The sequence below is a fragment of the Vavraia culicis genome (assembly GCF_000192795.1).
Source record: "Vavraia culicis subsp. floridensis unplaced genomic scaffold supercont1.6, whole genome shotgun sequence".
NCBI lineage: Eukaryota > Fungi > Microsporidia > Pleistophoridae > Vavraia > Vavraia culicis.
Window position 1 is genome coordinate 22,922 of NW_007360609.1, and position 23,000 is coordinate 45,921.

The 23,000-nt window shown below is 41.5% G+C and overlaps 8 protein-coding genes across 8 annotated transcripts; 5 read left to right on the forward strand and 3 right to left on the reverse strand.

The window, feature by feature from the left end:
- Positions 1 to 2,938: 2,938 nt before the first annotated feature.
- VCUG_00522 (uncharacterized protein) lies at positions 2,939 to 3,655 on the forward strand (the record flags this gene model as incomplete). The annotated part of the gene is made up of 1 exon (XM_008075352.1): positions 2,939 to 3,655. The coding sequence occupies one exon, from the start codon at positions 2,939 to 2,941 to the stop codon at positions 3,653 to 3,655; it is 717 nt and encodes a 238-aa protein (XP_008073543.1).
- Positions 3,656 to 3,756: 101 nt separating this feature from the next.
- VCUG_00523 (uncharacterized protein) lies at positions 3,757 to 4,792 on the reverse strand. Its single transcript, XM_008075353.1, has one exon. The coding sequence runs from the start codon at positions 4,347 to 4,349 to the stop codon at positions 3,939 to 3,941; it is 411 nt and encodes a 136-aa protein (XP_008073544.1). The 5' UTR covers positions 4,350 to 4,792; the 3' UTR covers positions 3,757 to 3,938.
- Positions 4,793 to 4,798: 6 nt separating this feature from the next.
- Positions 4,799 to 7,461, reverse strand: VCUG_00524 (uncharacterized protein; the record flags this gene model as incomplete). The annotated part of the gene is made up of 1 exon (XM_008075354.1): positions 4,799 to 7,461. One exon carries the CDS (start codon positions 7,459 to 7,461, stop codon positions 5,032 to 5,034), a length of 2,430 nt encoding a protein of 809 aa, XP_008073545.1. The 3' UTR covers positions 4,799 to 5,031.
- A 2,935-nt stretch (positions 7,462 to 10,396) lies between these two features.
- Positions 10,397 to 14,055, forward strand: VCUG_00525 (uncharacterized protein; the record flags this gene model as incomplete). Its single annotated transcript, XM_008075355.1, has 1 exon — positions 10,397 to 14,055. The coding sequence occupies one exon, from the start codon at positions 10,397 to 10,399 to the stop codon at positions 13,949 to 13,951; it is 3,555 nt and encodes a 1,184-aa protein (XP_008073546.1). The 3' UTR covers positions 13,952 to 14,055.
- Positions 14,056 to 14,094: 39 nt separating this feature from the next.
- VCUG_00526 (uncharacterized protein) lies at positions 14,095 to 14,412 on the forward strand (the record flags this gene model as incomplete). The annotated part of the gene is made up of 1 exon (XM_008075356.1): positions 14,095 to 14,412. One exon carries the CDS (start codon positions 14,095 to 14,097, stop codon positions 14,410 to 14,412), a length of 318 nt encoding a protein of 105 aa, XP_008073547.1.
- Positions 14,392 to 14,812, reverse strand: VCUG_00527 (uncharacterized protein; the record flags this gene model as incomplete). The annotated part of the gene is made up of 1 exon (XM_008075357.1): positions 14,392 to 14,812. The coding sequence occupies one exon, from the start codon at positions 14,810 to 14,812 to the stop codon at positions 14,477 to 14,479; it is 336 nt and encodes a 111-aa protein (XP_008073548.1). The 3' UTR covers positions 14,392 to 14,476.
- Positions 14,813 to 15,841: 1,029 nt separating this feature from the next.
- On the forward strand, positions 15,842 to 18,282 carry VCUG_00528 (uncharacterized protein; the record flags this gene model as incomplete). The annotated part of the gene is made up of 1 exon (XM_008075358.1): positions 15,842 to 18,282. One exon carries the CDS (start codon positions 15,842 to 15,844, stop codon positions 17,909 to 17,911), a length of 2,070 nt encoding a protein of 689 aa, XP_008073549.1. The 3' UTR covers positions 17,912 to 18,282.
- Positions 18,283 to 19,488: 1,206 nt separating this feature from the next.
- Positions 19,489 to 22,803, forward strand: VCUG_00529 (uncharacterized protein; the record flags this gene model as incomplete). Its single annotated transcript, XM_008075359.1, has 1 exon — positions 19,489 to 22,803. One exon carries the CDS (start codon positions 19,489 to 19,491, stop codon positions 21,730 to 21,732), a length of 2,244 nt encoding a protein of 747 aa, XP_008073550.1. The 3' UTR covers positions 21,733 to 22,803.
- Positions 22,804 to 23,000: the final 197 nt, after the last annotated feature.

A 23,000-nucleotide genomic window follows, 5' to 3' on the forward strand; every position in this document is an offset into this window, starting at 1 on the left:
ANANANANANANANANANANANAAGTANAAGTACATACCTACTACGTAGATACGGATTACGAGTTAANACGTAAGAAGTTAACGTAAAGTAAGTAAAGTAAAGTAAAGTAAAGTAAAGTAAGTAAAGTAAAGTAAAGTAAGTAAAGTAAAGTAAAGTAAAGTAAAGTAAAGTAAAGTAAAGTAAAGTAAAGTAAAGTAAAGTAAAGTAAAGTAAAGTAAAGTAAAGTAAAGTAAAGTAAAGTAAAGTAAAGTAAAGTAAAGTAAAGTAAAGTAAAGTAAAGTAAAGTAAAGTAAAGTAAAGTAAAGTAAAGTAAAGTAAAGTAAAGTAAAGTAAAGTAAAGTAAAGTAAAGTAAAGTAAAGTAAAGTAAAGTAAAGTAAAGTAAAGTAAAGTAAAGTAAAGTAAAGTAAAGTAAAGTAAAGTAAAGTAAAGTAAAGTAAAGTAAAGTAAAGCAAAGTAAAGTAAAGTAAAGTAAAGTAAGGTGAAATGAAATGAAATGAAAGCAGAACTTGATTCGCTCTTCACACTAATTCACACATTCCCCACAGCAGTGCTGTTGTGTTACTCTTAGCTCGTCCCTCAACACATTTTCATCACAGAGATAACCAATCAAACGTAATACGTGCCAGTGCTTGTTACCCTTTCACATACGATGCGTAGCACGCAATCAACCATTCTTCTACGGTGTTGTGCATTCGTGTGCCGAGGCTCTTTAAATGTTTTATTCCGCTCTCACCGTACTGCGTTCATTTATCAGCTGTGCACGCAAAGCACCGTTTTCATGTTTTAAATTTGTGCAGGTCACCTCAAATTATCTTGATCAAGCCATTGCTGCACGTATCATTTTCATTTCTTTGAATATTTCTATTTATCTTCTCACATCATATCATTTCAATATTACTTTTCTTACGTTTATTGCATGGTAGTCTGCAAAAACCTTTTTTTATTGAAATACGTTTGTTATCTCTTCATATTATGATTACCGTTATTTTTTGCATTTGGTGGTTTCTCCGTGGAATGGCCCTATCCAATTTGTGTACTTGAGCGCTACCATTCGTGATCAAACCCTACTTTTGGTACTTCACATTTATTTTTACGTTCTACCTGTCAACGTTCTTTTATCACGGTTCAATGCCCATACTTTCTAATCACCTTACACACCAATCCCATTTACTTATCCTATGATTGTGGTAAATTTGCATGCAGTTCTGGTGTTTTTCTTGTTACCGTACAAACCATTGTGCTTCCTGCTACTCTTCGGTATTATCAACGGTCCTGTGTACAAACATTTTTACCTACCAATCACAGCTCTTTTACACATCCCATACCGACTGCTCACACCAACATTTACAACAGCACACATTCTTTTCTTCACCACAGATGAGCAAGTGCCTGTCCTCCTGGGCAGAAAGCAACAAACCAAAGAACAGCACCGCAATGCATAGGTAAAAATGATCAAAAGGTACGCAACCAATAAAACACTAATTATTACAAAATGTGATAATTGCCGTTCCACCCGTTCACAAACACCTTTCATTCTCCTTTTTTCTCCTTTCCCATCTTATGTGCAGCTCGCCATTTCCACCCCATGGACCACCGCACCGTATACTTTGATTACATAAAGTCCATTTACAACAAACCGACATCGTTCCGCATTCTTTCAACTCCCACCGATCTGTGCGTGTTCGTGTCGCAGAATAACGGCCGTATGGTGTTTAGCGATGAGGTGCATGCGAAGATGAGTGGGTATAAAATGGGCAGGGGAAAGAAGATTTTAGTGTTTTGTATGTTGGACGGTGAGAATATGCTTAAGAGTGTGGAGGATGAGCTGTATGAAGTGTTTGTTAGGAATGTACGGTTTGATGCTGGAGGGTGATGGCGTGTTGGTGAGGTGCCAAACGGAAGGAATGTTTGAGAAATGTTGGTGAGGTGCTTTGGCTTGATGTTGGAGAAATGTTGGTGGGATGCTTTGGCTTGATGTTGGAGAAATGTTGGTGGGGTGCTTTGGCTTGATGCTGAGGGTAATGACATCTTGGTAGGTGTACGTGTTAATCATCACCAGCACAATGATAGAATCATACGATTGAGCGCATGTTTTAATGAGGATGCATGTTTAAATGGTGCGGGCACCGAGCGGAACATACAATCCGTGATGTGTTTTTCTTGTTTATGCATTTTTATACCATTAAATACTTATTTTGTTTATGCATTTATGCTTGGCATTTGAAGGAGCACGCCTCTATAAAAATGATGTAGGCATTATTTCTGTTGGTAACACAGAACAGCATTCCTTTTATACTCTGCATGATCATTAGTAACCGATAACTTTACAAAGCATTTCTTGGTAAAAATAATTTTATTACCGTACAGCACATCCATCGGTGAGGCAGGGGCAATATTTCGGTAATTATACTTTGTCTAGTTCGTTTGAAGGGGTGCGCCATCAAGCGATGTACTTAACCAATCACGTGTTACTTCACAAGGGGTTAAACAATTAATTTTACTAATTTTGAGTTAAGCTGTTCCCACCAATCACGTGTTACTTCACAAGGGGTTAAACAATTGATTTTACTAATTTTCAGCCGAATTGTTCTAGGAAGAGCACCGCGCAGTCTCAAATAAAAATTATGTGAAGACAGAACACTTTACGCCGAGCCAAGGGCATGAAACAAGCTGTGATCAACACCAAACCAACAAACAGGAACAATACGATAGAAAATACCCGTTACAAACTGTGCTGTCCAAATAACAGCAGTAACACGCCGTGTAACTACCTCTGCTATCAGCAAACATGTATTAATCATTTTTCAATACATGTTCAAGCCATCATCCTGTAAGAACAGCCAAAGTAACAATTCATAAGTAAATTATACTTAGTTCAAGCCATCATCCTGTAAGAACATCTCAATACTTAGAAAATCAACAGCCCCTAACAGGGAATGGCACATGTACCGGACAGGAGCAAAATCTTCAAAGAAGCGTTTAAGAAGATGATAAATGAAACATTCAAGGATAAGGAACGAATCAATAGGTTGATGGCTGATAAGGAGAGTGTTAACAGTTCGTGTATGTTTAGTGAGGTAAGGATGGGCACTGAGTGTGAGCATGGTTTAGGATGTGAAAAGGATGGTGACCGACTTGGCGATGAAAATGGTGAAAATGATGAAAATAATAATGAAAATGAAAATGGTGAAAATAATAATGAGAATGATGAAAATAATAATGAGAATGATGAAAATGATGAAAATAACTCAGTTATTTATAATAATCCTACCAATCACATCACTAGTACCAACCTCATCACCATCCTCAAGCACAATCTTTCACAGTCCTTCAAAACGCTTACCATACACTCAAACACGGCACCATCCCTTTCCAATCTATCAAACCTCATCAACCAGCACATAATAAACCGGAGAGACATAAGAAACGAGGAATACATACGAGAAGTGTTTAGCAGCTACAGTGCGCAGCACAAGCGTGTGCTGGTGAGCAGGTTGAGTGCAATGATCGAGGATATGAAAGGGAGGGTGGTACGGATGAAGGAGCGTGTGAGTGATAGTAGTGAGCGTATGAGAAGGGTGGATGATGAAAGGAGCAGGGTTGGGGAGAGGTATGTGGGGATGTACAAGCGGTTTAGTGATGTGATGATGTGATGTGATGATGTGATGTGATTGGTGCTCAGTACGGGTAAAATACCAAAATATTGATAACGTAGCGGTGAACTACCAGTGATTCAGGTAATGGTAGTAAATGCTTTAAAATTTGATTTTATTATAATTTTATGCATCGGTGCTTGGTAGGGGGTATTACCTGGTAACGTGCCATGGCCGCACATCTCGCTCATCATTCACATCTCACTCATCATTCACAACCGCTCATCATTCACAACCGCTCATCATTCACATCTCGCTCATCACTCACAACCGCTCATCATTCTTACACAGGTACCAAAACCACGCTCATTCTCATACACGCACACAACATCCTAAACAACCCTTCATCACCGCCCAAAAGTTCCTTCCCAACCACCACCACATCAATTGCACACCTCTCCAGCACCTCCATAACACGTGCACACTCATTCTCCCGCACCATTACCAACCGCTTGTCATTGGAAACACCGCACAGCACCGATTTGTAGTACGCGACCGGTGCATTCGTGCACGCACTGCGGTGTACTGCAGGTAACCATGTGCACCTGTGCATTGCTGGTACGTATGCGGTAGTGCACCGTTCCAGTGCCACTACGAGTATTTTATCGTTTTTCTTGAGAATGTTATTTTTCAACCACTGCACTTTTTTTGGAATTGCAGCTTTTGAGCGGTTGAGCAGTGCTATTGTACGCATGGGATGGGCTGTTAGTACCCTTTTTGTGATGGAGTACCTCCTTTAATGGTGCTGTGCCCCTTATGCCACAGCTGAGCGGTAAAGCATTCTTTTATAGCAGATCAAGCGTAATTGTGTGCGTAGCAGCAATTAATAAATTACTTTACTTACATCAAATACGGTATTACACTCATTTTGCTGCTCTTGCAATACGAATTAGTGCTGTACATCTAGCAGCATAGATACCACGATGTGCATGCTGGCGTACAGTACCGTGCAATACATGGTGCAGTAATATTTAGGGTTTAGTACTAGGTGGTGTAGTAATGGCGTGTAATACATGATGTGGTAATATTTAGGGTGTAGTAATATTTAGGGTGTAGTACTAGGTGGTGCAGTACTGCCATGTAATACTGTAACGTAGTAATAATGGCGTGTACTACAATTAATATTACAATTAATAATACAACCCTATAGTACAATTAATATTACAACCCTATAGTACAATTAATATTACAATTAATAATACCACACCCTAAATATTACAACCCTACATCACCCTGTACTACAACCCTATAGTACAACCAATAATACAACCCTATACTACAACCCTGTACTACAACCAATATTACCACACCCTAAATATTACAACACCCTAATATTACAATACCCTAATATTACATCCCTACATCACCCTACAATATCACACATTCTTAACCACAAATAGCATCAACGCCCCATAAACAACCCCTAACACTCCTACACCCCCCACAACACCGTTCCACCCCATCCCATAGCACTTCACATGCATGCCAAACGGTACAACAAACATGCACATCGATCCAAAGAGGAAGAAGAGCGCCTTCAAGTAAAAAAAATTACCAACAAACAACGAACACACGAACACGAAAACAAAGATGGAAATGCGCACCACACGTCTTGTGCACATCGTATTTATGAGCTTGGAGAACGTGAGCAGCTGCAGAACTACGATTAGAAGACGTAGCATGTCATTCATGTACGGAACCGTTAGGAAGTGGTTGTTGGTCTTGAGGAACGTGAGGTGCCTTATTATGCCCAGGCTTGTTAGCGTGCAGCAGGTGAGTGCGTTGAAGAGTATCACGTGCTTTTTCTGGTGTTCAAGCACGAACGGCTGCGTGTAGAACGACCAGATGAGGAACGCGGTGTTGTGCAGGGCATGGAACAGCGCTAATGCATCGGTTGTGCTGCACACACTGGCAGACACCTTCGTGTGGTGGTAGAGGTGCTCAATCACCGATGCACCGATGAAAATAACGATCATGATCGCTTCGCCTACACCAACGATGAAGTGCCCCTTGTCAAACATAAGGAACGTGCTGAAAAAAATTGTGCCCAGAATGAGCTTAGCATCAAATTTAAGGATCTCTTCCAAGAAATTGTAGCTCACCTTCAGATTCACGACCAGGGTGGTAAGATCGAGCACCAAATTGCACAGAAAGAAGAACGTGCTCACCTTGCTTCCTAGTACCTGCCGTACAAGGGCATCGTATGTTATGCTCTCCTCTACTGCCATTTCCTTTATCTTTTTGTTCTTCGGAATTGTTACGATCGATTCGGCGGTACCACTCCTTGTGCTGCTACTCCCTGCTTTTTTAACAATGCTTTGTTCCTTTTTTATCTTTTTATGCGCTGCCAACGCATTGACCTTGTCTTTCTTTTTATGCACTGCCAACGCATTGACCTTGTCTATCTTTTTATACGCTGCCAACGCATTGACCTTGTCTATCTTTTTATGCGCTGCCAACGCATTGACCTTGTCTTTCTTTTTATGCACTGCCAACGCATTGACCTTGTCTTTCTTTTCATGCTCATGCGTTAGACCGCCCTTCTTGTGGTCCGTTTCACGCACCGTACTCTCAAACTCACTCACACCGTTTCTTTGCTCAGCACCACCAGCACTTACCTTACCCTCCTCACCATCACTCCTGCTGTATCTGACCAAACGGTTCAGTTCATGCTCATTTCCTTCCGCACCACCAGCACACCCTTTGCTGTTCATGTGCAGTTTACGGTTCGTATTGTTTTTATTCTCCGTGCTGCTCGTTCTGTACACGAGTATTTGCTCCTCTGTGCCATCCTCTGTGCTGCTGCAATGCGCATGATCTTTTTTGCTCGTTCTTATTTTTTCATGGTTGTTGATTTCATGCATTGCATGGTTTGTCTTCTTGTCAGTTACACGGAGTGCATTTTTATCGGTAGAAGAACCACGCGTACACTGCGGTGCTGAGCACCGCTTTGCAACAGGAGGAGCAGCACCGCTTCGATTGTTATTACGCGGTTGGCCTGCCTGTGCATTTTTGCAGCACTTCTCGTTCACAGCATGTGTTTTGGTGGACAGGCGGTTTACGCCTCGTTTTTGGTCCTCCTGATCACAGTTAGCACACGGTACACCATTGATGCTGTGCTTATCACGTGTTTGCTTGCCGTGGGTGCACGTTGTGCTCTTTTCAGCGGTAATGCCCGTTTTGCTACGCGTTCTTTCGCTGGTACCCTCTCCTGCCAAAAACCCCCTTTTAACAATTTCTTTATTCACGTCCACACGATTCTTCTTACCGCCCCCTCCATCACACGCTCGCTCTGCATGAAACCCCTCACCAATGCTCTTCTGCTCCTTCGTGCCATAAAAACGCTTCTTATGCACCGCATTGTTCGTTTTGCCAGTGCCATTCTTATTTTTATCATGCGCGCCATGATGCGCATCATATGCATTGCACGCACCGTTGTACTCATCGCTGTAAGGCCGCTTATGCATGATGCCGTTCTCTTCTAGAAGTTCATCATCGATTAATTCGCTGCAATTGCCATCATTCACCGTGCACCCGTCATTAACACCAAAGATTGCACCGAGCTGACGGGCACCACCGCCCTTCTCACACGCACACTCTGCATCCTTGCCCCTGCCCTTTCTACACACGTGTTCTTTGACCTGTATCACCATCACAGAGCTGATAGCACTGATCAGTGCAACGGCAAGCGTTGCTAGCACAGCGTTGATTGCGCCTATGAAGAAGTACACTTTACCGATAAAGAACAGCGCACCGATTATTTGTATGCGCACGATTGCCAGGGAATTGTTGAAATAGTTTGGCATTTATTGGTAGGGGTAAGAAAATTTATTTTTATAAATTTTGTGTAGAGAGTGCTACATAAATGGAATGTGGTGTGCACTGTTTTGGAAAGTTTTGGTAACCGATTCTGGTTATGCTGAATAACGGACATATTTGAGATGGGGACGGTCCTGTGAAATGGAGTTGTACGCAATACGGCAACTGTACGGAAAGAATCGTGCAGCGGGCCATTTATAGGCTTTGCTCCCTGCAATGATATAACAGGCGTGTTGCACGTTTTTTGTCTTGCAGTGACTCAGGCTGGTAAATTATTGGCTTGCCTTAACGGAACGTATCACAGGCCTACAGCAGCACGAGCAGAATATCAAAACATAAGCAACAATCCATTCGTAGATTCGCTCTATCAACCGATGAGCGGGTAGAAGCAAATAGATGCGTGTAGGTAAGCGGTTATTTACCGAATACTGCCTTCTTAATTTGATAAAACGTGCACGGGAGAAAAGTGCTGGTGAACAGAGCAATATCGTTTTTAAAGAGGATCATGGTGTTTATCGGATGTAATAGGAAATTTTAAGGGAAATGAACTTTTTTGTAAATTGTTGAGTGTTTGTGACATGCCCTATGTGCGACAGCATGTTCAATCCAGTGAACTTGCCTATTCGTAGGTAAAAACGGATATCCTAATCAGATGAAAATAGCGACTTACCAAAATGTAATGGGTTCATTGCCAGATCGTATCTCAAGGAATAGCCCGTTCAACACATAAAATAGCTATCTTTCAGGCATACCCCTGTTCGTGACCGCTGTACTACCAGATGCAGTAACAAATGTTTGTGCAGTTCTGCCAATGCAATTAGCAACTATGGACGACGTCTTGTCGCACATCACACGCTTCGCTTGGATCAGTAATTTTCAATTATTGTGGTAAGAGGAGATAAAAACCTATTTTTAACGAAACAGTCCATTCATCATTGATCTGCACGAATGAAGAAACAACTCGAAAGCTGATTGATCAATCTATTCTCACAAGTACAGAATTGTTGTTCCACATTTTTACACGGTAGCTTTACCGTGCAACCAACATAGAATTACCGGACATTCTTACACCGAAACACATTTGTGTAAAGCAAAAGAAACGCATTGCACCTTCTAAACCAACACCTATACCACCGAATGCCAAAGAAGTACCTGCTACCAGGTTATATGCATCAAAAGTTTATTCTCATGCTTCGATGGATGAACGTATGTTGCTGACCATTCAATCATTTTTGCTGCGGTGTGCTCGGCCGTTGTTCACGAACAATGTACAACACGACGAGATGTTCAAAAGCAGTTAATGTTTAATCCTTGCTGTGAAACGTAAGGAAATGGTTGAAGCAAGGTGCAATAAAACTTTAAAAGGATAATCGTACAGGAACAAAGTCAAGTAAATTTATTTTATGTTTTCTGTAACAGCAGAGTTAAAATATTTTACCATGGCTTGGGCTTCTAGGCAAGAAATGTTTGAATGTTGCAACTGTGCATTTTTACGTTCTGAATTCTCTGCGTAACTTCAATCAGTACATGCTTGATGAGGAAAGGATGCGATTCACAGGCATAAAACGTATGGCAAAAGCATATTCACATATCATTTCAAGGATCTTGTGCGTGTTGTGTATGTGGTAGTAGACGTGTCTGGTTGGTACAAACCTACAGAAATTGTACTGCCTCTCTGTGCTGTGTGACTGAAACGATCATCTAAGAAACGAGAAGCGCTAATTTATTGCAGCGAGTGTTGGGAAGAGGCGTAGATATGAGCTTGGGCTCGTCCAGAGGGGCCCTGAATAAGAATCGGAAGTAACTACTGAGAATGGCATTCTCTAAAGAGAATCCTGCGGTACGTTGTACAATTCTAGTTCAGAATCGCACAAAACAAGCCAATGATGCCAAGAGCGCAATACCGTGGCTAGGAAAGATCCTAAATACATGTTTGACAGAACAGGTGTGGCGAAATGCTGTCAAATAGAATTGTTCGTCAAAATAAATGTAAAAGATACAAATGTAACACTTAAATGAGGATAGCAGATGGTCTGAATTGTTCTGAGAATAACACGATCGTACTATCCCTCATGTCATCGTACTTTGGGCATTGAATCAGATTAATAATTTGTAAATGTCATTCTTTGATAAGACAAATTCGTAAGGACTTAAGGTGGTGGTACATGTTCGCATTTTGGTAGTAATAAAATTTATTTGGCCTAATTTCTATTTTTGTGTTTGTCATACGATTTAAAAATTTTTACGGTTTTTACCAATTCTTACAAAATCGAATCTTCAACAAGCAAAGTAACAGAGAAAACATGAGAAAAGCAGTACTAGGAAACGGCTCTTAACTTACGGTACATACAGGCCGTTTCGTTTTTAACGCTGTAAGAGGCAAGCCTGATTGTTAAAGGTGACACGAGCTCTTTGAATAGGCAGGTATGTTTGACAGGAGCTATTCAAAAAAAGTTTGAACCGCATGCACGAATGGCAAGCGAGTATGCACGAAGAACTGAATTATTGTTTATTAAACGAGTAATACGCCTTATATTAATACTTTCCTTGAACGGATCTGCTAATACAAACAATAACACATCATAATTTAGTATCCTGTCATCTTTTCGGTAAGGACATAAAATATGGCAAATACTGTTCTGGTCTGGAATTAAAAGTTTCTAAACCTGCAATACTAAACCGGTGGTAAGGCTATTTCTCCATGCGTTGTACGGAACGGTGTTCGTTGCGCTGTATTTTAATATTTTTACGAGTAAGTAAACTGCCGTACCACAAGCTACTCAATTCTTTGCATTCATAAATGATAGCAGCACCACAAATTTTGGTGCTTTAAAGGAACTAACTCAAAAAGGTGCAAGTACCATTTATGGAAAGCCCAATTTATTTAAAAGAACCAGCGAGATATTTTGGTAAGTTTTCACGATGAATATTTCAGGTGTCTTGATCAAGTTCATTCTCATATTCAAAAAAGAGAACGAAGCGGACCAGAACAACGTTGAAATATACGGATCGGAAGTTGATGCTGGATTAAGCGACTGTGTTAATGACCTTACAGACGGCGAGTATTGCATAGCAAACATGAGGATGTATGACGACAAAGAGGATAGGTTCCGGTTGTATGGCACCAACGAACAGCACGCACAATCACCTGAGAAGAAGGCAATGCCATTCACTTATTGTGAAGGAACTAGCACTCAACCAGCTGCTGCCCCCGACAGAAGTGTAATATACATGGAGATGGATATGCCTGTATCCAAAGCTCTCTACCATAAGATCATACGCGTGTCACTCCAACCTTGCTTTTACTTGAGTGCTAGGGAGATCTACGTGACAATCATGTCTGGGCTATGCGACTTTGTGGATAGTCGCAGGTTGTTAATCGATCGAATTACAACCAATCTGAGCGCAGATGCCGAGTTATTTGAATCGCTGCACAATTATCACCAGGCAATAATGTGCTCTCAGTTCGCAAAAATTAAGGGATTTGATGCGATAAAGGCATATTTTAATGGCCACTGCAATTTGGCAAACTCTACCAACATGATGGAAATAATATTCGTGCATTTGGCGGGAGTCAACGATGACACATCAGTACAGCGCAGAATAGAACAGATTAGGGCGAAGAATGACATTTTTCAAAGCTTTGTGAGTGGAGTAAAAATCAAGTACTGCCTCGTAACGGCAGACTCGTGCAGTCATCGCGTTGGTGAGAAGTCTCTGGGTGGCATTTTCTCGGATCTCTTTGAGCAGTTCCCTACAACTCAGCTACACAGTAACCATGCGGGCTGTTGCTGGGTAATAGACAGCGAATTTTTGGCGTGCAACCAGCAACTGTTCGAGCCGGGGTTTTATGCCGGAAGCACACCGAGTTCAGTTTCGTTGGAAATCGATTTTAGGCCGTTGACCGACGAAAGAGCCGTGATGAAGATGAAAAAGGCGCGTGATGTGATCAACAAGGTGCTATGCTGCGAATTTGTTTGCGGAAACCACATTACACAGCTCACGCTCTACATCAGTGAGCTCAATATGGAGCTGGACACAACAAAAATACGAGCAGAGAGCTGCATCATCCATCTTGACAGCTGTGGATCGAAGGTATTGAGCACGTTACCCGCTAAAATTGAGGAGTTGTACATGAAGAGCATGTTTATAACCGATACGGTAACACTGAGCGAATCTTTGGTGCTCTGCGTATGCAAAAATGTCACTCTGAAGGCGGACACTCGAATCGTGGTACCAAACAAGACCACCAATTTGGTGCTATGCAACGTTGATGGAGTGGTCCAGAGTGCCGTATTCGGAACGGTCACGTGTTTGCCACCTTCAGAGATTTCCTACAAAATGACCGATTTCAATGGTTTGTTCACTTTGCAGATGAGGAATGTGCAATATAAATCTGCTTCTGTGCTCAGCGGCTGCTTTGCGTGTATAATACTTGAAAAAGTGGTTATTGCTGCGCCGCACCAACTGGAATTGAAAGGTGACGTCTGGAATATTTCGATCAGCACATGCAGTGGCAGTATCGATCTCATGGACACGAAATGTTTGGAAAGCTTGCGGTTTACGCAAAAGCTCAATTCCAACCTGAAGATACGCTTCCCGCCAACGATCCGTGTGCTGTATCTGAGCGACGTGTGTGTGCAACAGGACCTGATAATAAACTGCCTAGTCAGAGAATTGCACGTTAACCAAGCTAAAATAGCGACCGGTTGCACTTTCAGACTCGTGCGGGAGTGCAGTAATGTAACGATTCGCAGTTCGGTGGGCGTATTCATCCTAAACGGAATGATCATGGAGTCTACGGGAAGGTCGCAGAATGAAAGCTTTGCTTATAAAAGAACAAACAACGGTTTGTGCAACATTTCTGCGGTTGCAGTGCAGTTAGAATCGGAGAAACGTGCTATTCGTAACATAAAGGCTGTGTATTTGAAAGGTGTTGTGTTTAAGAAGCGTGTGATATTTGGTATAGACGATAGAATCAGATCGTTTTACATCGATCACTTCAGTGGGATCGTATCGTTGACCGGCATTGTTGTAAGCACGTTAACCGGTGGAGAAACCGCAAGCTTTTCGGTTGTAAGATCGGTGCTAGAGGACCACATGGACATCACGGCCGTTAATCTGCTGGTGAAAGAACCTACAGAAATAAAATGCAACCTTGGCAGTTTATTGTTGCAGAACGTGAAATGCCACGAGCACGAACTGGAGTTGAGGGTTTATGGCATGTGCGAGTTCATAGGCATCAGCAACTACACCGGCTTGCTGGACATAGCGGTTCTTAATTTGATTGGTGCATCCTTTGAGAATGCCATATTAGACTACAAAAAAGCAACGAACTACCTCAACATGTACGGAAAAATTGGTTTGAACGGGTATTCCTTGCCGGACAACATCAGGTATGTGGCACTGAGCGGTATCACTGTGACAAAAAATACATTTTACCTACACAAGATGCTGAGGGAGATCGAAATCGTGTCATGTAAGGGACACTTCAACTTCAAGGGGCTGTTCGGCATCTACCGTCTGGCAATTGAACCGGACAGCAACTTTATATTGGAAGAGGCAGAAGGGCCGCACGCAAGTCTCAAATTGCGTAACATGGTGCTTCATGACCCGTTCAACACCAGCAACCGTGTTAATGCACTGACTCTCAACAACCTCAGTACTGACGAACAGTCCGTTCTTCAGATCGATTCGGAGTGTCATTCAGCGTACATCCAGCAATCAGAATGTGGAATTGCCTGGGTGAATGGGACGGAAACCAGCAAAATGAATTGTTACGAAAATGAGTGCTGTGTGTTACAGAAAAGTAACAAACCAGGATTGTTTCTGCTCAAGATGACGCACACATGTCTGTCAAGGAGACTTGTACTACTGGAGTGCTTCGAATCTGTGGTCCTGGAAAAGATACAAGGACAGTCCGACTGTCCTATAGTGATAAACAGCGCCTGTACCAGCGTGTTAATTCAAGGACTCGATGGTGTTTTGTCCTTCCCAGACTCAGAGAGTTTAAACGAAATTTACGTTGATGCTGCTTCCATGAGAAATACGGAAATACATTTAACGGTAACGACGAGCTTCTTCGTTAAAATAGAGTACGAGTTCATGGGCGGAGGCTCAGTAGAAGTGCATATTTGGTTAACCCGCTTTTCTTGTTTAAGATTTTCGTGTGAGTATTCCAACAAATCTTTAAGGGAGGCGTTTGAAACCTTAAACTGTTCTCAGCCAAAATTCCAACTCACTGCGTTAAATGACACCTCTCAGGATGGCACGAATTCGCACTACCTGGTCAACGGTTCTGATTTAGATGTATTTGCTGTGCTGAATGAGCATTTGAAGATGATAAAGCAAAATGCTGTGCTGAATGAGCATTTGAAAAATGATAAAACAAAATACCAAGCATACCTGGCCAAAAGTATGAAACAAATCACCATTAGCCGTTCATCTACCGGCCATCACCTAGCAATTCGTGTGTAGTGATGTGATTGCTGCTGCAGTATTTCTTATGAGTTAAAATAAATTGCGTTGCATTTTTTGGCAGTAGCAGAAGGGTCCACTGCTAATGAACCGTACTACACTGACACTTCGTAAAGTTTTTTGATCATTTAATTTCTTTTTGCATGCATTTCGTGAATCGGTGTTGCAGACATGCATTTCTATGGTGCTGTGTGCTGATAAAAACAGTTTTTGCAAGAATACGTGTTCTTTTGTTCATCTGCAGCTCTGCTCTTATTCGTGCGCTTACGCCAACATTGGTCGGAAAGGGCAAAACAGGACGGAGAGGATGGTCTGCCCAGCTTATACGTGCCGCATATAAAAAATCGTTGCAATTGTGTTTCCAAGTAGAATATGGGCGCGAGCTAGCACGGTTGAAGCGAAGAGACCGAACTAGGATAGAATATGTGATGTGCCGCATCTCAGCAATAAATTCTGTTTAGTTACAAAAGTTTGGACCAATTCGATCCGGTCCTACTGTAGAGACTGATTCTGACAGAAGAGCCGTTATGGCACGCCATAAATGGAGGTGTCAATGGCTAGCATGATGAACCTGGTGTTATCACAGCAACAAAAATAAAATAATGTGGTGTAGCATGCCGCCCTGTTGCTGCAATTAGATATAAATGTTCTCAAAGATTCTTTTCGTACGGACAGGCGCGTGTCTTGGCAGTGAACAGGGAATGAATTGAAAACGTTAAGAATAGTTGTAAACATACGTACTACATCAGGTGAGCTGCAATCGCACCAACAATAAAATATGCAGACCTGGTCAGGGAGTATGTCCTTAAGGAGTTCTTCAGGCCAAATGTAGTACGGGAATAGCAACTGGTACCTGTTCATGCCAGGTTCAAATAATTATTTTTTAAAGCCACGGTAATGACAAATAAACGATGCGAATAAAACGTATTTTGCAGAAATATTACTGTTCCGTACTAAATACGTTACTTAGAATCGAACCCTACCGGTTATACCTGCTCCATGTATGCGCACTAATAAAGAACCTGTTTGATGAGTGTGCATTCCAGCACACCATAATGCGGTCCTCAAACAGAGCACTGCATTGTATCAGAAACGAAAATAGCAGCACGTGCTAAAGATTCTTCTTGTAGAAAAAATATATTTGTGCTAACGTGTGGCATTTCAGAAATAGCATTACGTGCACTATTTTATATCCAAGTTCGCAATAATACCACCAAACTACATTACCGAGCAGTTCCCTACCCAGTTCAGCCTTGCAGATCGTTATCTCATACATGGCTCATGTCTTGCACTTCTATAAAAATATTTTTGGCAGTATTCTAAAATAATTTTAACTCCGAATAGGGAAACAGCATATATCTGGCATTTAATTTTGCAAGTATGCTTAAGTATTCGTTCAAGCACGCTCTAATATCACTTACAGCTTGGTACCCGTGCCTAACAAACTATAAAACGGCAGAAATACATTTAAAAAGTGCTAGCACAGAAATTTGCTCAAAAAAGTTTTTTAGCCAATAATTTTTTAGATCTGTCCATCCACATATGGACATCAGCTGACATAAACGCTTTATTCCGCTGATAAATGCATACTTGATGTAAAAGTATCAAAATTCTAAGTTAAATTACAGATATGATATCTGATATGTTTGTATTGAACTAAGTTTTAGAACTCAACTAAATTAGCTGAGAATACGTTCAACCTGCTCGTAGTACTTCATTTGCATAAATATTTGCTATTTCATCATTTATATGATCAAGTGCAGAGATGATACCGGTACTGCAGGATGTTAGACGGAGGAACTAACTAAAAATAATTTTAAGATAAAAAGAAATGTTCCAAAAATGGAACGGTTGAATTAAAAATATAAAAATGGCACAGAACTTGGCCTCATGAATTTTTTATGTGCTGTTTTGCTGCTTATGACAACTTTCACATTTGCTATGAATGGCAATCCATCCGAACACGAAGGTGGATACGAACCTATCACGTTTACTAGTTTGAACAGTAAAAATGCTTGGCAACAAGGAGCAAAACAAGACCGGACACTAAATATGGTGAATGATATAATGACTAGATGTAACAAGCAAATAGAATCAACTCTGAGATTTTGCAGCCGACCAAATCAACACGGCTGGATTCAGAACCGGGTTATATACACACAGACAACGAAAACTCATTTATTAGGAATTTTTGGCGAATACTTTGTTAAGAACTTCGAAAATTATTTGTCATTCACAAAACAAAACATCGCAACATTTTACCACACTAAAAAGGAAGGTAAGCTTGAGATACATGTCATAAAAATTTGCGAAGTGACCGAAAAAGCGATGTGTTTGCAGACCATAATACATGTAATATTTAAGAACGTGTATAAAAACATGTTTTGTGACCTCAGGCTTTTTTATAATTTAAAGGATATTTTGTGCAATTATACGGATAATTGTAAAAGAAATTATAGTGTAATAATAAAGGACAGGAAGATTTCTAAGGAAAAATATAACAGTCTGCTCAAGAAATTAGATACCTACGCAAAAAATATAAACGATTTGGTAGAATTTCTAGAAAAAAGAAAGGAATCACTGATCAAATTTATGGATGCTGACAAAAATGGCCAGTGCGCCAATTTATTGGCCTTTGTGCAGCAGGAAACTGGAAGAATGGCAGAAACTGGGCAGTACGTCAAGCAGATTAGGGGATCTAATCCAAGTGTAAATGATAATTTACCAATAGAGGATAGAAAGTTTAACCTTTTTAGTGCACGATTAGACGTAACGGCGGTCAAGGATTCAGAAAGCGAAATAAAGGACAGAAATGCTATCAATGAAACAGCCACAGATCAAATTGTGAGCTCCGATGATGTAAAACCAGCATTAAGTGAGGAAATAAACTGCAATACGATGCAACCAAATGATATGCAAGATTGTGCACCTGAAGGACGTGGAAATGAGTCGGATGATAACAGATCATATGACAAGAGGGAAGAAGTTGCAGTGGGACCAACAGTAGAAGGTGAAAGCTCGAACTGTTTAGAATACGAAAAATGTTACGGACTTGCTGAACAATTATTAAACCTACAAAATACGGTTGGGATGGATTCTGGGTGTATGGAAGATTCATTAGCGCCTTATGAGGAAGGTGAGAGATTCTTTTCGTTTAATTCATTGACTGATGCATCGGATCAGGCACCAGTATCGCTTGAAGATGCTTCTAATAATGTTGGACTAACACACACGAAACAGAAGCATCACACTCCGATACAGCAGAAGCATGTGAATGATAATATCACTCATCCTGGTGTTGCACCGAACGATTTTGGATGTAATCCGCACATCGGACCGGGACATCATGCCATATCACAATCAATCTGTTGGAATAATCCCAAGCTCGCTCAACCCGATATTGTACCAAACCATACTATACAGCCGTACCATCCATGTCTATACCAAGCTTTTCCGTCAAATATGAGTTATCCTCCACCACCATATAACAACTACCCATACCACACTCAGCATAATTTTCCTTTATTGCAGTACCACACATCCCCACCGAGTGTATACGAAAACGCTCAGCAACCTCAATTCAATCCAGGAGCGCCTAACAAAACCAGACCACCATTTAACACAAGAAAACATGCACCAACGCGCAATATACAGGGTCAGACATCCACACAACACGAACATGTGATTAGCCCTAATATTAATCCAGGCGGTGTGCGTAATCACTTCATACCTACACGGATAGAAAGGAAGTTAGTTCAAGGCCATTCCTCGCATTCAGGGGTAGGAGATGATGCCAGCGGATCACGTATTAAAACGAATTGGAATCAACCAGCGGATAAGAGCGATGAATCGATGCCAAATCAGGACGCTCCAACTCTGAGCAATGAAATCTGGAGACCCACGGAAAACGAGAAGAAAATGCTTAAAGAGCGTTACAACTATTTAACCGGCAGACGTTAAGAGCGTAGTCATGGGAGATGAAATGTTTTACCTTGTCAGTTCAGAAATAGTGGTTTTTACTAAAAGTTAAAACAAAACGAGCCATGGTTTGCGAAAGAAAAGATGCGATGAATTTAGAGAACTTGTACTGTGTTACCACATAGAACCAGGTATTGCTATGTCCGCTATTAATAAAGATTTTTTGCCAATTTTTAGGCAGCAACGCGCCACAAACACGAAATGAAAATAGCACAACAACTGTTAAAGTGCACATAAAACGCTGGAATCAAACGTTCCAGTCATTGCCACAATCGTTAACAACACCAACACCGTTTACATGCACAGTCTTTCAATAGAACAAACGTTCCAGTCATTGCCCCACAGTATCGTACCGGTTAGAAGTAATGGTGCGGTAAAAATGCACTCTCAGCATTATTTCAACGATCTGCTGCTCAATGCTTGCTGTAAATGTACAGAGATCGCATATCAACGCTAGCACACAGCAATCGTAGTTCAATAGCAGTACCGTATTTATTTGTACCTTTGTTAAAGATTTGATATCGTTGTATTTCGTTCTAAGGTTGAGTAAAACATTTTAGGGCTTGTAGCTGTGTTCTCTTCTGTGGTAGACGAACACCAAATGATATTACAAGCCCAGTTGCACGTATCCGAAACACACGTAGCGCCGTGGAACGTTCCTATTCTCTCGCTGCAAGAAAATAAAAAATGTGCATTTTCAATTCTTTCTTAGTTTTAGCGCTTCACTTATTTGAAAACGTTATTTTGTTCCGTAAACAGAAATAGCACAGCTCCTAAAAATGCAGATTATACCTTCTATCAAATTAATTCCTAGCCCTCATCAACATGTGCACTTTACTACACTTTCTTGCAATACTCAGGTTCTTGAATCGGCATTAAGCACTTCTTTAAACCTGGTTCGTTTGTCATATCGTAACTCAGTGCCATACTATTCCCAACGAATTTGCAAGCTATCGCTTTGTTGCTATCTCGTTACTCAGATCGATAGTGCTGCAAGGCCCTTCTATCTTTATCACAAACAAGTTCGTTGTTAGGTTCTGAGCTTAGCTCACTCTTCTCCGCATTCTTCCAGTAGACTGATCGGACCAGATGGGGTAAAATTGCAAAGAACCTTTAAGCATGCGTAGGTCACCCGGTACAACAGCATTTCAAAAGCACACGCCCGATATCCTTTTAATATCATCTCTTAACCATTCCCACTCTTAGTCTTCTTGGTCGTATCACTTCACAGGAAAGAAAACCAAGTAATATTCTGATAAGGTAGCAGATATGCTATTTTTGACCATCCCTGTTCCGCAATAACACGGCCAGTCCCAAACAAATATCAAACAGCTGTGTAATACCCTCCTAAACATGTCATGCCGTTTCATTCCCTCTCCACGGGCAGTTATCAATGCGCAGGGTAGATTTTATAATTTGAGTGTTCAAAATAGTAAAGCGTGCATACCACCCGCCAAAGATGCATAATCAATCACTCCGTAAATATTTATGGTCACCGCTATTGTTTGTTATCACCACCAAAACATAAAATCATTTAAATACCCCAACAACAGAAATACATGCACATACTGACAAACGTACTGGACACATTTACCTCGCTGTACAACACGCTCTCGTTTCCGGGATGCATGGACATTATAGTGGTAAAGGACCATAAAGGAACGCTTCGCAGTACAAAATTTTATGTGTGTTTTGATCAGAGCTATTTCAACTCAAGCGTCTATTTGATTGTGAATGGGGTGGTGAGTGAGATTGTGATGATGGTGGATGAGATGGGCAACTGCTATTTTGAGGTGGATGAGGAGTGTGCGGATAGAAATGTTGGCGGGGGGTGTGTTGATAGCGGATTCGTGAGCATGAACAAAAATCTTAGCAAAATGGAAAAAACTATAAATTACAGCAATGTGAGCATAAATAGCATGAAGAACGGTGTTGATTGCGGAGCAGGAGGTGGTAATGTGGCGAATATTGCTGATTGTGGTGCGGAAAGCGATAAGGACCGCAATGCCATCGGGTGCATGGACCAGGACATCAAGAAGAAAAACGTGGAGCGGAACGGCACCACCGCAAAAATTCTCAACGGCAGGAATGAAACGGTCGCAATCAACGATGCCATTTACAAAGACAATGCAATCAGCGCTCACGAAAAAGAGAAAATGCGCGTGGATGATAACGATGCATTGCTGAACGGTCTTGAGGAGGATCATTCAGGCAACACAAGCCTTACACTCGATCTAAAGATAGAAGACGAGGAAAAGTGCATAATGACCGACTCAGAGGACGATCTACGGCTGTTGAGGCGGCGTAATGCCAATCCGCACTTCCTCAGCCATAATTTCAAGCTCTCGTCTTCGCAACTGATCGTGAACAAATTCTTAAAAGAGAGCGAAATCGTGCGTTCCACCAACCTGATTTACAGGACGTACGCGATGCGCTACTTTAGAAACAGAGAGACATTTTATGAGCGGGGTGGTGATCTACTGGGCGAGTTTCTGAGGGGAAAAGAGCACTACGACTACCTGGAGGAGAGCGCAGAGCGGCTCTTCCTGATAATGGCACGGCGCCTTGGCACGGACAAGTGTGCAAGCACTGATCATGCGGTTGATGCCGGCACACTGGACGTAGATGCACGCATAAACGGCTTGTCCGACAAAAGAAGCGCTTTTCATGCAAAGCACGATAAGGATGGAGACATAAAAAGCACCAAGGAGTGCAGCTGCAGCAGGGGATCCGCCAGCAGGGTGCTTACGTACCACTCGCCGTATCTTCCATACGGGCGAAAGACCGGTGTTGGGCGTACCACAGGCCCGTTCCAATTCACAGTGAAGTACTCGCTGTGTGCAGACAAAAAAACCGCATTGTCAATTGAAAAGATATTTGCCGATCACATAGTCAAAAATTACGTACACTCGCCAAATCTCGTTGTACGACTGTCCGACGGGCACGCATCCTTCTACATGCGGTCCGATCTGTTTATCGAGCTGTTCATGTTCTGTCTCGATGAAAAGGCGTCGTTTACAAAATTCAGAGAGTTTATGCGTGAAAAGATGGGCCGTAAGAATGTGCATAAAAAGCGTACTCTGAATTTGAGTTCGCACGATCTGCATAAGCTGCACTTGCAGTACGGCAGGAACACCTTGGAGTACAAGCTGGCAGGCATGGACAAGCGCATAGAGGTGTGCATGTACCTGTGGAACGAGAACGACAAGATAATAGTGAGCGATATTGATGGCACTATAACAAAGAGCGATGTGTGGGGCCATATCTACGATCTGGTCGGCAAGGATTGGACACATGGTGGTGTGGCAGCCCTGTTCACGAAGATAATAAGCAACAACTACCGAATCATGTACCTGAGCAATCGCGCCATGCCGATGTACTTCAGGACCAGAAGATATCTCGGCAAAATTAAGCAGAACGAGTGCACACTTCCTGATGGCCCCATCGTGCTATCACCTAAAAGCGTGCTCTCGTCGCTGTACACCGAGGTGCGCAACCAGTCACACATTTTCAAGATAGACTGTCTGCAGCAGATTGAGCAGCTGTTCTATGGCCGTAAGCCCTTCTTCGCAGGCTTTGGCAACCGCATATCTGATCTGCTCAGTTATAAAGTGCTTGGCATTGCAAAGAGTATGATATTTATTATTGATCGGGATGGCAGCATCTGCGAGGGTATGAAGAGGAAGATTAGTGCCAGTTACCTGACACTTAACCATTTTGCCAATACGATCTTTCCTGAAATCAGGAAGGAGGAAGATAAGAGAAAGAAATTGTACCACGATTTTCATTTCTGGCGGTTGTAGAAGCTGATGTTCGTTCAATTTATAGTGCTTGTGGATGGCAGTGTCAATGATGTTATTACGTGTGTAGGGATCGCAGAGAAGCGTGTAATTAGCATTATTAATACGGTTAACGCCTTGGAATGAAAAAATGATAGCAATGCATAATAAGCAAGGGATTATCCGTACGTCACACTAGCAATGCATAGCTAGATGTGTTCTGGTGGTACAACGAAATATTGCCACTTATATATCGCCATATGAAAAATAATCAAAAAAGTAATTTAGAGGTGGATTGCCGGTTTAACACGCATTCCTCAGTACGGCGAGCAAGCACTTACAAACCGTTTATACGGCATAGATTGGTACATAGGTAAAGGATACGTTTTATTATTGCTGAAATGGCAAATAGCACGGGTTGTGATTGATCATATGCTCATGACGGGGTAGTACCATACTTTGTGTTACGTTTTTACTGCAGTATATGCTGCTCAGAATTGGTACATGCTTTTTATGAGTGGTAGGGCCAACTGAGTGCGATGACGGGTGTTTAGGTGTCAATAAGAGGGGTATGCTTCATAGAAAGCATTTTTCTAGCGTTGCATAGCTTTGGTATCACACGTACAATACATCCATGGCTCGCTCCTCATCACACCATGTGCCAGCATCAAATTTTCATATTTAATTTGCCCCTATGTCACAGCTACCGCACAAAAAGATAAAACTGCACAAAAGCAAATCAAAATATCTTAAGAGATCAAAGAAGGACAAAAGTATCGGTTACAGGCTTACCAAGGAGATAAATAGAAAGATGATTGAAAGGGTAAAAATGAGAGAGAAAAATGATGTGGAGAAGGGATGAGAAAGGATATGGACAGTAGGAGGTTAATGGGTTGGACTTGATAGGATAGATTGTGCTTTGTAATGAATGGTGCTCATTAAACCATGTTTGATTCATGTACAGTTTTTTGCTTGAGTTGTGCATTTAATAAATGCTGCTGAAGTACAGCGTTTTAAATGCACCGTGCGGAACAACAGAGATTTGCTTAGAAATGAGAAACATGCTTTAAGATAAGATTAAAGAATATATTTTGCATAATTTGGTGTTTATCGATAACGAACACGGATGGGTCGTTTTGATGTAGTAATAGCGGTCAACTGTGATGTACAGCGCTTTGAATCTTATTATTTTATGCACATAAACGGATAAGCTTTACAAAAGTATATAAGCAGCACACGATCAGACAACGCACATCAGCGCAAGCCTCAGATTTCCCTTCGTATCATCATCC

Excerpts from the sequence above, each read along its gene's own strand:
- VCUG_00523 (XM_008075353.1), bottom strand. The coding sequence starts at position 4,349 with ATGCGTACAATAGCACTGCTCAACCGCTCAAAAGCTGCAATTCCAAAA.